This window comes from Panthera onca, chromosome A1, assembly GCF_046562875.1.
Source record: "Panthera onca isolate mPanOnc1 chromosome A1, mPanOnc1 haplotype 2, whole genome shotgun sequence".
NCBI classification, from domain to species: Eukaryota; Metazoa; Chordata; class Mammalia; order Carnivora; family Felidae; genus Panthera; species Panthera onca.
Genome location: NC_138339.1, coordinates 175,061,933 through 175,078,525, shown reverse-complemented (window position 1 = coordinate 175,078,525; position 16,593 = coordinate 175,061,933). Strand labels below are relative to the sequence as shown.

General features: G+C 39.0%; 1 protein-coding gene across 2 annotated transcripts in view; it reads left to right on the top strand.

Annotated features, from left to right (window-relative positions):
• Positions 1-16,593, top strand: part of GPC6 (glypican 6) — a 1,113,398-nt gene that overhangs the window by 564,269 nt on the left and 532,536 nt on the right. For both annotated transcript variants that reach the window (XM_060636854.3, XM_060636855.3), the window contains exon 3: positions 7,950-8,341. In XM_060636854.3, the coding sequence (XP_060492837.1) occupies positions 7,950-8,341 (392 nt within the window). The remainder of the gene's footprint in view (positions 1-7,949; positions 8,342-16,593) is intronic.

The window sequence follows — 16,593 nt, the reverse complement described above, 5'->3', positions numbered from 1 at the left end:
AACAAAAAAAAAGAGAAGAACCACATGATCCTGTCAATCGATGCAGAAAAGGCCTTTGACAAAATCCAGCACCCTTTCTTAATAAAAACCCTTGAGAAAGTCGGGATAGAAGGAACATACTTAAAGATCATAAAGGCCATTTATGAAAAGCCCACAGCTAACATCATCCTCAACGGGGAAAAACTGAGAGCTTTTTCCCTGAGATCAGGAACACGACAGGGATGCCCACTGTCACCGCTGCTGTTTAATATAGTGCTGGAAGTTCTAGCATCAGCAATCAGACAACAAAAGGAAATCAAAGGCATCAAAATTGGCAAAGATGAAGTCAAGCTTTCGCTTTTTGCAGATGACATGATATTATACATGGAAAATCCGATAGACTCCACCAAAAGTCTGCTAGAACTGATACATGAATTCAGCAAAGTTGCAGGATACAAAATCAATGTGCAGAAATCAGTTGCATTCTTATACACTAACAATGAAGCAACAGAAAGACAAATGAAGAAACTGATCCCATTCACAATTGCACCAAGAAGCATAAAATACCTAGGAATAAATCTAACCAAAGATGTAAAAGATCTGTATGCTGAAAACTATAGAAAGCTTATGCAGGTAATTGAAGAAGATATAAAGAAATGGAAAGACATTCCCTGCTCATGGATTGGAAGAATAAATATTGTCAAAATGTCAATACTACCCAAAGCTATCTACACATTCAATGCAATCCCAATCAAAATTGCACCAGCATTCTTCTCGAAACTAGAACAAGCAATCCTAAAATTCATATGGAACCACAAAAGGCCCCGAATAGCCAAAGTAATTTTGAAGAAGAAGACCAAAGCAGGAGGCATCACAATCCCAGACTTTAGCCTCTACTACAAAGCTGTCATCATCAAGACAGCATGGTATTGGCATAAAAACAGACACATAGACCAATGGAATAGAATAGAAACCCCAGAACTAGACCCACAAACGTATGGTCAACTCATCTTTGACAAAGCAGGAAAGAACATCCAATGAAAAAAAGACAGTCTCTTTAACAAATGGTGCTGGGAGAACTGGACAGCAACATGCAGAAGGTTGAAACTAGACCACTTTCTCACACCATTCACAAAAATAAACTCAAAATGGATAAAGGACCTGAATGTGAGACAGGAAACCATCAAAACCTTAGAGGAGAAAGCAGGAAAAGACCTCTCTGACCTCAGCCGTAGCAACCTCTTACTCGGCACATCCCCAAAGGCAAGGGAATTAAAAGCAAAAGTGAATTACTGGGACCTTATGAAGATAAAAAGCTTCTGCACAGCAAAGGAAACAACCAACAAAACTAAAAGGCAACCAACGGAATGGGAAAAGATATTTGCAAATGACACATCGGACAAAGGGCTAGTATCCAAAATCTATAAAGAGCTCATCAAACTCCACACCCGAAAAACAAATAACCCAGTGAAGAAATGGGCAGAAAACATGAATAGACACTTCTCTAAAGAAGACATCCGGATGGCCAACAGGCACATGAAAAGATGTTCAACGTCGCTCCTTATCAGGGAAATACAAATCAAAACCACACTCAGATACCACCTCACGCCAGTCAGAGTGGCCAAAATGAAGAAATCAGGAGACTATAGATGCTGGAGAGGATGTGGAGAAACGGGAACCCTCTTGCACTGTTGGTGGGAATGCAAATTGGTGCAGCCGCTCTGGAAAGCAGTGTGGAGGTTCCTCAGAAAATTAAAAATAGACCTACCCTATGACCCAGCAATAGCACTGCTAGGAATTTATCCAAGGGATACAGGAGTACTGATGCATAGGGGCACCTGTACCCCAATGTTTATAGCGGCACTCTCAACAATAGCCAAATTATGGAAAGAGCCTAAATGTCCATCAACTGATGAATGGATAAAGAAATTGTGGTTTATATACACAATGGAATACTACGTGGCAATGAGAAAAAATGAAATATGGCCTTTTGTAGCAACATGGATGGAACTGGAGAGTGTGATGCTAAGTGAAATAAGCCATACAGAGAAAGACAGATACCATATGGTTTCACTCTTATGTGGATCCTGAGAAACATAACAGAAACCCATGGGGGAGGGGAAGGAAAAAAAAAAAAAAAAAAGAGGTTAGAGTGGGAGAGAGCCAAAGCATAAGAGACTGTTAAAAACTGAGAACAAACTGAGGGTTGATGGGGGGTGGGAGGGAGGGCAGGGTGGGTGATGGGTATTGAGGAGGGCACCTTTTGGGATGAGCACTGGGTGTTGTATGGAAACCAATTTGACAGTAAATTTCATATATTAAAAAATAAAAAAAAAGAAAAAAAAAAAGAAAAAAAAAAAAAAAGAAAGTAAATTGTGGGGTTTTCTTTCTATAAATATGCTAGTCTTTTCTTTTTTTTTTTTCTTTTTTCTTTTTTCTTCTTTAATGTTTATTAATTTTTGAGAGAGACAGAGACAGAGTATGAGCAGGGGAGGGGCAGAGAGAAAGGGAGACAGAATCCGGAACAGGCTCCAGGCTCTGAGCTGTCAGCACAGAGCTCGATGCAGGCTCAAACTCACAAACCATGAGATCATGACCTGAGCTGTAGTCAGATGCTCAACCGACTGAGCCACCCAGGCGCCCCTTTTTAAATTTTTTTTAATGTTTATGTTGAGAGAGAGAGAGAGAGAGAGAGAGAGAGAACGAGTGGGGGAGGGGCCGAGAGAGAGGAGAGAGAAAGTCCCAGGCAGGCTCCACTCTGTCAGCACAGTGCCTGATGTGGGGCTCAAACTCACGAAACCATGAGATCATGACCTGAGCCGAGATCAAGAGTCAGTCGCTTAACCAACTGAGCCACCCGGGTGCCCCAACGTGCTGATCTTTTTTCTCCATGTTTTGGTATCTTATTTTTAGGCTTCTGAAATTTATCAGTAGAAAGTTAACTCTCAGCGCGTGGATTAAGAGTGGTTCTGTCTCCCCAAGGGACTTTTGATGATGTCTGGAGACACTTTTGGTTGTCAGTACTGGGGGTAGGATGTGCTTTTGGCATCTAGTACACGGGGCCAGGGATGCTACTTGATATCCTCGAGTGCAGGGGACAGACCCACAACAACGAAGATTGCCCAGCTCACAGTGTCAACGATACTAAGGCCGAGATCCCTGATACAGAGGACTAGCATCTAACTGTCCCTTCCACTTAAAGCTACACCTTGCCAAGGATGACACTTCATGTGCCAAGCACTCCCTGAGCAACAGCAGTGTTTATCTCTTCTCACAGAGTCTCACCCCCTGGAGAATGGGAAGAGATAGGCCATTTAGGGATCATGTATTCTTGCCCTCAAAGTCTAACACAGAAGAGCGTAAAGGGTGCTGGCTTCTTCCTCCATGAATGCTCCTCATTAACTCACTGTTTTCCTAGTGGTCAGATCCGGCTATTATGTAAGCAAGGAGACTTCTGAAAGGAGAAATCATCTCACAAACTGTACCTGAACGCTGACAGATTATGCAGAATGAGGAAGGACAGCCATATTGACTTATCCTTGAAAAAAGCATGGGGGATGGGGTGCAGGGTGGTAACACTATTGTGTCTGTGAATCATAACCCTTACTGTACATGCACTTTCCAAACCATTTTACCCTCCATGACAGCTCCTCTGGGTCTTTCCTTAACCAGACCTTGGACTCTGGGCTGACTGAACTCATTTAACATGCTTTTGTGGAGGGAAGGGTAGAAAGAAAGAGATTAGGAGACAAATACACTTAACATGAATATGTGGGTTTAAAGAAGCAAATTTAGGATACCTGCTTCCCCTGCCAGGACAGGTGCTATCTGTGACCATGTACAGATATGGTCTCCACTGACCAGGACCAAAGCCTTTCACATTCACTGGGTTATGTGATCACAGGAACTTATATCACCATCTTGAAGCACTCATTTTATTTTTTATTTCTTTTAAATTTTTTAACGTTTATTTATTTTTGAGAGAGAAAGGGAGAGAGAGAGAGAGAGAGAGAGAGAGAGAGAGAGAGAGAGAATCCGAAGCAGGCTCCAGGCTCCGAGCTGTCAGCACAGAGCCTGATATGGGGCTCGAACCCACAGACCGTGAGATCATGACCTGAGCCAAAGTCAGACACTTAACTGACTGGGCCACCCAGGCGCCCCTTGAAGCACTCATTTTAAACAAGCTTTCAATGAGAAGTATGTGGGAAAGCATGAGAGCAGGAAAATGCTGCAATTTCTAGGTAAATGATATACAGCACCTAATCCAGTCCCCATGTCCATTTCGCTTATAGAAGCATTAATGAGATATTTCCAGCTTGATTGGGCAAAGCTTTTGCAGTGTCATTGGCCTGCAGATTTCTAGAGAGCCTCTTATCTGCCTTTTCTTCTTGGTGGTCCCTCCCTTCAGCCCTGTGTGCACCTTACGTTTTGATCCATTCATTTGGAGTCTTCATTTGAAGCCTTTCTCAGATATCCTTAGGGCAACTTTGGCTCTTCAGAGTTGATTTTTGCCCCTTCAGAGGCCTCTCCAAGTGATCAGACAGCGTGCAGACTTTCTTTTTGCCTTTGGAACAGTGGTGGTTTTTATCTACAATATTGTTCCCCCCCCCCCCCGCCCCCTTGAAGCAATCTGCCCTGCAGCAAACAGATGTCTGTACCCAGATCTCCCTTCCAGATGAATAAGATCCTTCCAGAGGCTAATGCTGGTTGGAAAAAGTGCTTTCGTGCATCTATGAAGCATAACTGAGCCCTAAGCAACAACTTTTGATGTGTATTTTGTGAATGGGGAAGAGAAAAAAATCAAAAACATTTATTTTTCTGCCAAACTGTTTCTTGAGATGAAAATTTTTGTTGACGGAAGGCCTTACCCAACCTGAGGTTTGCCCTCGCCGATGAAACAGAGGTTGGATGGACATTGCTTTGCCTTACATTGTTCTTCAATTCCGTTCTCTGCACTGTTTGGGCATAATACTCCATCAGCAAAGTGGGGCTGATAACTGTCTTCCAAAACTCCATCCTGTTTGGTTTGCTGAGAAACAGTTTTCATCCAAGCATAAAATACTTTGTTCAAAGAGTCAACCTTCAAAAGGTGGAAGTCTAAGTCCACGGGCAGGCTAAAAATGAAATGAGTATACTTATTTTGGGAGGACATTAGTTTTGCCTCAGTACCTCAGATGCCCATCTTTCATAAGATCTAAGATCAATGTACCTTAAGGTAGCAACATTTGTCATAATTGCCTGATACATTAGCATCTTTCAATACCAAATATTAACTTTGACTATGAGATCACTAAACCATGTAATGATTTTGAACAAGGAATAATAGCTTGACTTTTGAGGACCAGTGAAGCTAACAGCAAACTTTTGAGACAATGACATACTCTTAGACAGAATTTAAGCTTGGAACCTAATGAAATGTTTGTTGAGCCCTATTTATTGAAATATGAGGACTTGGTTTCATTATTCAATTATAAATACTAGTTTAGGCATATGGAAGCAAACCACATGACACAGAAAGGGAGCGGTCTGTTTTTAACTATTTAGCCTCAAAGCAGGCAGAAATCCAGCATCTTTCTATTCCCCGTATCAGGAGGGGAAGAGCCTAAGTAATGTCATTTTCAGTAAAAGCAAACAATAAAAATTTCATCTTCATAGAGAAGCATTTATACCTCAAGTCTTTGCAGAGCGATGAGAATCAGAAGATTTTTTTTTCCTTTTTTTTAAACCTCTTTGAAAATCCAGACCACACTATTGATTACTAACTATTCATTGCTGAAGGCAGTACTCTGTATTCAATAAATTAAGCTTTAATTCCTGAGTCCAACAAAATAATTGACCTCAAAAAGAAGATAAATGAATAGGCTGTCCTGAGCTCATGATTAGAATCCACTTTCTAGTCTCATTATATTCGTATTTTTCAATTCAGTGATTTTTCCATTCTTTCTTAGTTTTGTTCACAATCTATAACACCTTCCTCCCTGCTGCTATATCACCAAGGCCAACCTCTTTCCATTCTTGGTTTTGAGAATGAAAGATTTTAATATGATACTTTTATAATTTAGTATTAATATTGATAAATTAATACAGTTTCCATTTTAGGACAAGCTAGGTAACTAGTATTTCTGAAAACTTCTGAACTGTTCTTGATTTCATAAAATCCTAAATAACATAGATGTAGCATGCATAAATATTTTGATTAAGATAAGAAATATTTGGTGGCTTGTATAAGATCATACAGGATTTATAAACCATGACTTAGGAAATCCTTCAATTATTGCTGCCCCTGTAGCCACAGAATTTCTATATTTAAGAAAGTATATTCTTTCATAGTAAGAAGGTAAACATGTGACTAGAGTCCTCTTTAAGGTTTGATGCTTTGGTTTCATTTGAAATCAAATATAAAATATCATTATTGCAGACACTATTTAAAGATCACAGCAGTAGTTCAATGTTAACATTATTCAGAACTGAAGTAAATCAAGGTCTTCTGAGAAAGCAGAAATAAGGTACAGCTTCCAAGGAAACTGTGGAGAGATTCGTGGCTTTTTTCCTTCAGTGTCCCAGGAGAAAATCGCCCAGGGTTCCAGAAAAAAAGAAGTTATTTGTTTTTGTTTGCATTCCTACTTTGATTCCTTGAGGCATCCTGGACTTGATTTGCCCTTCTATTACCTGAGAAGGGTGCATAGTATCAGAGAATAAAGAGAACTGTGGGAGGTAAAACAGAATCCCTCTGATGTTGGGCACTTGGATTTATAAACTCAGAGGCATTATCTCTTCATAGTCTTTTTTGCCACCCCAAATCACATTCTGCAAATGGGATAACACTTGAGTTGACTTTACCCAGGCTCACTTGGTGCAAATGGATAGGTGCCCCGCATGCCTGAAGCGTGTCTTTTTTTTTTTTTAATTTTTTTTTTTTTAACGTTTATTTATTTTTGAGACAGAGAGAGACAGAGCATGAACGGGGGAGGGTCAGAGAGAGGGAGACACAGAATCTGAAACAGGCTCCAGGCTCTGAGCTGTCAGCACAGAGCCCGACACAGGGCTCGAACTCACGGACCGTGACATCATGACCTGAGCTGAAGTCGGCCGCTTAACCGACGGAGCCACCCAGGCGCCCTGCCTGAAGCGTGTCTTGAGGGAGCCTAACATGAGGCCTGAAGAGGCTAACAGCACCCAGTGACGTTAATTTCTTATTTCTTGCATCCTATAACTGAGTGTACTGCAGGATAGCAGAGTTCATCTCTTGGTGTACTCTTTTTCATTGAGAACTTTTTAGGCAGAAATCCCAACAGCCCATTTTTTATTCAAGTTCTATAAAATGATAGTTTATATTTATAATGGTAATGCAAAGTACTTCATAACTTTCTGATTCATTATGGCAAACTAAATTATGCTCATTATAGCTTTGGTATTAAGTGAATTTATTTGCATTATGAATCTCTGAACACTGATAATTGATTGCTATATATAGCAACTACAAAGAGTCCAAAATATTACATTAATGTAAATATCCCATTTATGAACTATTCCAAATAGCAGCAATTTAATTGAATTTAGTGTTAGGACAGATTTGTAAGTAGACTGGCGCAAAAGTTTTTAGCCGTATGCATTTGTTATTATGTTAATGACAATACTTTGCAACGTACTTTGATTTGAGTTTAAATTGAATTACAATTTTCTAAAATTTAACAATACATGAAAAAAGAATCTAGCTACTTTGGAGGAGTAATAAATGATACACTCCTAATGTTAATGGATGTGCTTTCAAATAGAAATCATGTGGTCTTCTGTTTTCTTTGACTCGTAGATCGTAGATGCAGGGCAAATCTTATTTAAAGTATTATCATCAATTCATTGATGCCTTAATCACAGGTTACGTTTTGTATGAAAGTTGTGTCTAAGTTAAGTAGATGCTGTGGGCATTCTAGGTCTTACTAATTATGAGTGTTTTCTTGGTTTATTTGCAGAATTTTTCCGAGAGCTCCTGGAGAATGCAGAAAAGTCACTAAATGATATGTTTGTACGGACCTACGGAATGCTTTACATGCAGAATTCGGAAGTGTTCCAGGACCTTTTCACAGAGCTGAAAAGATACTACACCGGGGGCAATGTAAATCTGGAGGAGATGCTCAATGACTTCTGGGCTCGGCTCCTGGAACGGATGTTTCAGCTGATAAACCCACAGTATCACTTCAGCGAGGACTACCTGGAATGTGTGAGCAAATACACAGACCAGCTGAAGCCTTTTGGAGATGTACCCCGGAAATTGAAAATTCAGGTCACCCGCGCCTTCATTGCTGCCCGGACGTTTGTCCAGGGGCTAACTGTGGGCAGAGAAGTGGCAAACCGAGTTTCCAAGGTAATTGAAAATCTGCTTTCTAATTGGTCTTTCTCTTCTGCTGTTTTTAAAACAACTGTTTAAACAACAACAACAACAAAAATTCAAGGTGAAGTTTCTCTGTTACAGTGGTCCTTGCTCTTAGAGTAATCGGATAAACGTCAAGGTTTAATTCTGTTTTACTTTTTTTTCTTGCTTTGTATGAGAGAAGACAAGATTTCAATCCATTCCATGTTTGAAACATAGTGTCAATATTTATCAGCGATATAGCATGAATGGTGCGGAAACAGGCGTCTTGTAACTATGACCACTTGGCACTTCTGAACAGAGTTTTAAGAATGATAAATAATCATGAAACAGTCCATCCGGAGGTTATAATCCTCTAGGAAGTCACAAGGTGATAGTCTTCATGAGGTTTTCAAGTAGAGACAAGCTGCTGTTCACACACCAGCTTCTGGCATTTCTTCTTCTGTATCACTTGCAAAAGTGGCCAAATTCCTCAGTAGTGGAGAAAGAACCCTTTGCTAACACCTGTAGAACTGGATTAGGGAGGAATAATGAATACAAAGTATAGATCCTGGCAGGGAATTCCTTTTGTTATCCATTAGCTTTGAAATTCAACGCCTCGTATTGCATCCGGCTTATGAGCAAGATAAATCACTAATACACATCGCGCCTTTCCTTGAGGATGTCTCCAAACCTTTAATGCAAGGGGTCTTTCTCCACTGCTTTCTTTAAACATTGACTGTTTCCCGTGTGTAGGATGTTTGCCTTTGTTTAAATTCTTCCTTGACATTCAACTGTTCTTAGGAGACGGGCTTGCCCATTTATGAGGTCAGCCCAACAAATAAACTGAAAGATGATTACTCTAAGACATAAAGTAAAAACAGCACATAACAGGAATCTGGTATTATGTCACCCAAAAAGGTCATATTTGTACAAAGATTAATGCCAAACACTACTTTCTTACTGCAGGGCTGTGGCAAAGACCCACATATTTCTCATAACTATTGGTGCTAACCTTCCATATTTCTCTTTTCTCCACCTTCATGTCCTCAATATTTACATCTTGGTATAAAGACTGTGTATACCCTTAAAAAAATGTGTCTCTGTGACACTATTTATAAATTTCATAGCCATCCATTTTTAAATTACCTATTCCTACTGAGTTTATTTGAGCATATGGAAAGAGTATTTTCAAGAGGCCTCTAAAAAGGATAATCACATGAGGCTTAATATAATATAAAGGCCATATAACTCTGATGTTAAAAATGATGTTTTTTTTAAATTGAAAATCAGTAATATTCTGGATACCAAAGGAACTAGAGCCCCAAAAGTGGGTCGATAAGGAACTAGCCAGGTGGAATAGCAAAAGGAAATATGATCACCCGAGAAAGTCTGTAAAATATATAGAAGTACAAAAACTAATTATGTATCCCATATATTCTTAAGCAGAAAGTTTGTTTTTTTTTAAAAAAAGATAACTTTAGTCACAGAGACTTCAAATTGAAGTCTTTGCTTTTGCTGGAGAATGAAACACACAGCCGGCTTTTAAGAAACACAAGATAAGAAATTCAAAGCGTGGACTGATCTGTGCAACATTCTGGACTCTTTACTTTGATTCTGTCTGAGTGTGAGTAACGTTTAGATGCACATATTTTGGCCTGGGGATGTTCTGGTGCAATAAGAGAATATTTTCTAGCAGAGTATCTAGAAAGTATCAGGGGAGACTGCTGCTGATTCTCTCTGAGTTCTCAGAAGATGGCATTAACAACTGCCCCTAGATGGCACCTCCCTTTTACCATTCCCTGACTATCTCAGTGTGAGGTCTTTGTAGATCAAAATCGAATTTACTACTCTTCATGACGTGGAGGTTGACATCATGGAGCAACCACCAGTAGAATATGGCTTTTAATTTTTTTCTGGACATGATGAGGGATATACTCTGTAACACTGTGATCTTGTTTCCCCTGATCTTTCCATGATCAGCATTCATTTGCTGAGCAGCTGCTGTGGATTTGTGATGTAGTTTGTGGTCATGTAACCATGGAATGCTGACTGTTCTATGCAGATATTGGCTTGTCTGGCCTGAGTTTCATTAGCCCTAATCTATTCAAATCATAAGTCCCATGCTGACATCTGGGTGCCACCTTGTAGAAAGATAAACAGAGAGAAGGAGAAAGAGAGAGGGGTGTGGCTTAAAAGAAGCCGAACCTTTTTTTTTTTTTCTAAAATAATTTATGACTCAGGGATTTAAGTGTATTACAAATGAACTTTCTCACCTAATGATTACCAGATGGTATGTAACTGACAAAACCAGAAATACATCTACTAGGACTGTTGGTATGTTGGTATTTTTCAGCACGCAAACTATTTTTTGTAATAAGAATAAAAATGACAAGGACTCAATATTTTAAGAGAAAAAGCAAGAATGGTGTTGGAGGTAAAAGCCCTTCATAAATCTGGGGCGTCCCTGTGGCCCGTTACTTGAGGGGTTTGAGTTGGCGAAATGATTGCAGAAGAGGTAAGGAATTCAATGCAATATTCCCAAATGGAGATCAACAAACTAGGTTATCTCCTGCATCCTGGTTTGTAGAATACATTTTTTTCCTTCTGTTTCTTCTCTTTCAGTGGCTTCTCAAATCTTGGAAGATATCATTAATAGCCTCTAATTAATTGTTTTGACTGTAAAATATATCCCTTTGGCAAAACACAGCCATTTGACACAAATGTTTTGACATGATATTATAGGGAATTTTTGTACCAGAAAAATGGAGGAATAATTTGGAGGCATCAACACAATAAGGGTTTAAACTTATCTTTGCCATCTTAGAGACAAAAGCCTTGTCTTCTTCTAGGCACTGAATGAAGCAAGTTAATTTTAAGTAACCATAACTGGAGATCTGGTTCTAAGAAGTGTTAAATGATCCTCGAGTGAATATCTGTGGTCAGTTAGCCAGGGTTCATTTACTATGTGAATGACTAATTTTGAGAGTGCTGAGTGTTGACAAAATACGGAGATTTGGTAACTTTCATACTTTATTGGTGGAAGTATAAATGGATGTGTTCACTTTGGATAACAATTTGAAAATACCTGTATCACTGAAAAAGTGTGTATCCCAACACTGCAGTTCTACCCCAGGAGTGGAACAGGCAGATATGTGCGTGTGTGTGCAGGCAGATATGAAGAAGAATGTTCACAGCATTGGTTACAATAACATGAAAATTAGAAAAATCACAAATGTCCCATCGGCATACATGGTGATCTTGTCACACCATGAAATCCAATGGAGCATGGAAAATAACTGAACGATAGCCACACTCATGGATGAATCACGGAAACCTCATTTTGAGAGAAAAACATTATCAAAGAATACATACAATTTATATAAAGTTCAAATAACATAAAACAAAGCAATACATTTTATTTTATTTCAGAATAAAAATATATGTGATAGAAGTCTGGAGAAAATTTTTAAAAATTGAAAACACAAACATTAGATGGTCATTTCCTTTAGGGGTTAGGCTTAGAGATATTATAAAGGCGGGTTATACAGGGATTTCTAAAGTTATTGGATAACATACTGTTTCTTAAGCTCTGGGCGATATGTGCGGTTGGAGGGGTGGATTTAAAACCATTTTAATGAAAGAGATTCAAATGGTGAAGACTTTGCCATTGTTCATCTCTGATTCTCTTCATCTGTGCAGATATGATCAAATCCCTGAGCTACCCCCAGTAGTTTATCAGACTTACTGCTGTTTGTAGATTTGTTAACTGTTCACTTTCCATGCTCCATATTGTGCTAAACTATACCAGGTAAGCTTGGAAGGCAAAGCTCTAAACTGAAGATAAAAACAAATTTTGATAATGTAGTAGCCTGGAAAGAAAGAGTCTAGACTATTTCTTAGCATTGTCCCTTTATTAAAACACCACTCTCATACCCTTATATATACCCATTTATGAGTGGAAACACGGAAGCCAGCTTGTCAGACACTGTGAAGCACACAGACAGAGGGCTCCATTAAAGAGGTGTTAATGTTGTCTGCCTAGACCAAGCTTCAACTATTTATCATGAAGGCAAATGTGGAAATGACTCTCCTGTCTTCACTGGTCCATCCTGATGGCTGTCATTCTGCTTTAATCAAAGTGACTTCTATGAGTAAAGACTGTAAATTATGTCAATAAAACTGCGTCAATTATGGAAGTCATTTCAATGATTCGTTCCAGACAGTTGGGTAGATAGTAGAGCTGGGATCCAGAGAACTTGCCCTATTGCCAAATACCGTCATGTATCCCGTGTCTGTCTGTATGTCCGTCCGTCCATCCATCCATCCATTCACCTACCTAAAATCCTTCTTTCTTGTGGGTCATGACTTTGAAAAGAAAGTTTGACTTATAGTCTTTAGTAAGACCAGAAAGTTTCATCAGTAGATACCTGTCAATGCTACACAGACTGTTTTTGCATGAAGAGCCTCTTAGCTGGTTCATATACCTGAGTAAACAGCTTTGCATTAACATTGCAATGCCAAGAAAGCAATAAACAGAGTCAATTTTCAATAAATGTGGTTGATAGACTATAAGGCTGAAAAGTTTATCATCAAATTTGATGAAATGAAGGCTATGAAATACATCCATTGAGAGCATTCTCTGATCACAATGGAAAACCATTCTGAAGAATTTACCATTGAGATAATTTATAAGAGAAATGGTATTCTATTTAGCTGTTTGCTTTGGGGAAAGAATTTAAGATATAAAGTAAGACCACCTTTTATAGCTATCACCTGACTCATTTGTATTGTTCCTTTTATGGTGATATTTTAATCGGAGTTAATTTTTATGGAGTCATCCAAAAATGAAACAGACCACAAAAAGGTCTTAGGTGAATGAAACCTTTTTATAATTCTTCTGTGGCTAGTGTATTCTCTTCTGTAATTGTTGATTATTCAGTGTAAGTTACTTCAATAATATACAGTGTTAGGAAGAATAGGTAAGCTTTTTAAAATTATCAATAATGCTTCTATGTTTACAACTTTTAAGTCAGCATAAATAATACATGCTTGCTGCTTTATGATGGTGGTGTGGGCATTATATTTAGAAAGTACTTAGCAGTCAATAAATAAATAATATCATGATAAAAATAGTAACAAAATGATATTAGTACTAGGAACCATGACAATGAAAATAATGTAATTCATTGAAAATGTATGAATTTTAGCCTGGCCTAGGTGCTGTGATAATCCCTGAAAATCACAATAATATAAGTAAATCCCACTGTCAGAAGAAGGAAAGAACATTTCCCCTCAAGTATAGCATGTGGGATTCTGCAGATGGATTTAGAGAATTAAGAGAGACAGTCTGTTTTGATTAAAACACTTCAGTTATTTTGATTAAAACAGTTAAAATATCTTATTAATTTTAAGTTCTCTTGCAAACTACATAGCTTAGATGTATGCTTGTGAAAAATAGTTGAGATAAGAAGAGGGTAGAAATTGAGGAAAATGAAGCCATTTATATCCAATGCACTAACAACTATTTGTGTATTCTTTCTTTTTGTTCCCTTTTGTAGCTTGTGTCTCTTTCTAATACCTATGCCTGAATCAGGCTACTTTATTTTAAAATTATACTATCTATTGGGATTCCATTAAAATGAGCACCTTTCTCATCATTGAAATTTGATTGTGAAGTTTTATCCATTTTGGAAGAAGTTAATGAGTTCCTTAACTCTGTGAATACAACGTAACTAGGAAATGTTTGAGAACCACAGTTCTGCTTATACTGTACCTAATAGGTATAATCTCTCTCTCGACTACAGTTCAAGTGGGGTGGTTATAATAACCCAGCTTTTATTTCATCCCAATGTGGACTCTTGTAAAAGTGAAGCCATTTTATGCTTGTTCATTGTGTACTGTATGTCAAGTACCATTGGTAAGTTTATGAGATACCAAGGCCAAGCAAGTTAACATATTTGCAAGTACTAATTGGGGAGACACACACACACACACACACACACACACATGCACAAAATGTCAATGTATACTGAGAGAATTTTGCAATAAGTGTTCTGAGAACAGAAAGGAGAGACATCTAGCTTAATCTTATGTGCCCGGAAATTTTCAGGGGCGTAGAAGCCTGAACCACATATTGAAGGATGCATGGGCGTTGGGCAGATGATGAGGGCATCTAGCATGGTGAAGGATGTTTTAGGCAGAAGCAACAGTGAACAGAAGAAGCACAGAGGTATAAAACCAAATGATGTGTGCAGGTAGCTGCAAGCATGTGGTGTTCTTGAGGTATAAAGTACAAAGCAATGAATAGCAAGACATTAAGCTGGAGGCCCAAACTGAACCCTTGAATAAAAACTATTTCACTAACAATTTGGCGCATGTCTATTTTACCTGAATAACTTAAAAAAAAAAACAGCAACAAACAAAAAAACAAAAACAAAACTTTCTGTGGTTTGGAAGCATTCTAGTACTTTTGAGGGACAAGTGAATGCTGAGCACTTACTGTGTGTCCAGTATTGTTCTGTAAGAAACAGGAAATAACAATGAATAGCATTGTCCTTGAGGAAATCCAACACTATCCAGAAGTTACAAGTGTGGTGCAAATGATCAGGATAAAGGCAGAGATCTGTATAGAGCACTATGTGAATCAAGAGAAACACACATTCCTTTTTGTCTTGGGAAATTGGAAAAGACACTGTAGAGTAGATAATAGTCAGACTTAGACTTCAAGAATGAACAGGTATTACAACAGGGAGAAAGGGATGTAAGGCTTTGTGTCCTCGGCCCAGCAGGTTCAAAGACACAAATCGTGAAAGGTCATGGTGTTTTGGAGGGGATTCCAGGAGGTAAATTTGGACCATATTATTTGGGTCATAGTTTATGTTAAGGAATGTGAAGGACTTGGCATAGGCAAGGAATAACAATGATTTTTTAAAAGACAAGTATGTGATCAGATACTCACTTTAAAAAGGCAGTCCGTGGGGTTGATAATCTGGATTGGGAGACTGACAGCCGGTGCAGTGATGGGAAACTATTGCAGTTGCCCAGATTAATAGTGATGAGACCTGGGTCAGCAGGTGGAGTGGAGTGGAGAGCACACCCAGAGAGACAAACATGCCAGCAAAGTATATAGATGATGTATCTTCTCAGGTTCCCTCCCGGCATCAAGCACAGTTCCTGTCACAAAATTTGTTCCCGTTTAGTAACAGCTGTCTGTTGGCTGACTGGTTTGAGAATCACCACCATATCATTGATTGTTGGCAAAGGATGGTAACATTTGGCTAGAGGAAGAAGGGAATAGGATCAGATGAAATATCAAAACATATCAAGATTTAAAGAGGGATATAGAGAAAGAAGACAAATGGTGCGAGCCAGAAAAGCATATTGCCCTGAAAGTAAAGAGAACAGAACTTCAAGAAATAGGGTAATGAACAGTATCGAATGTTGCAGATAGTCAAGTGGGAGGCACAGAGGAAATAGACTTTTGGATTTGGCTCTTAGGATGTTACCAATTAGCAAGCAGCAGTGCAACTACCCTGGTTTTGATTGGTGGAGAAGCTAATTCTTCTGCCACTACACATTCTAGAACTAGTGTGGTCCATGGACTGGTGCTCTTGAGTAGGCTATCACGGTTTTGCAACAAGGTAAGTACAACTGAGAGCACTTTAAAAATCTGAATAGCAATTTCACATTGCCCCAGCATCCAAGACACCATCAGTAGACTTTTCCTTGAATATTGGTGAACTTGTCTGGTGAGTCTCCTCGCTGTGACCTGCATCTTAGTTATGCTCCATCAGGTTAGGTATCAAAGCATAACATCCTGGGAAGAATCAAATAACCAGCCAAAGACTGTCTAGGTCATGGGAGCCTCAGACAGTGAGTCTGAGGTGTATTATTCTAGAACAATGCTGAGAATACAAAATAACCTATTTGGCTTGATTCTGTTGGTGTGTCTGGACTTTCTCCTCCCTGTATGCAGTTTCCCTTTACCCCTTTTTGTGGCCTTCTGTCCCAGCCTTTTCCCCTGGGGTGCATTCTCTGTGTTCACAACCATCAGTGGGCTCCTGTAAGCCCATTTTGATTGACACATCTACTGTCTGCCTTTGCCCCACAAGTCCGAGAACTTGTCTGGGGCCATCGGAAACGTGTGCTACAAGCAGATGTCTTTGTTACTAATAGGGAACCTCCAGTGGTGAAATGTGCCAATTAAGGTACAGCACAAATAAAAAAAGCCCAAGGATAGAACTCTAGTGCTGCAACTCAAAGGA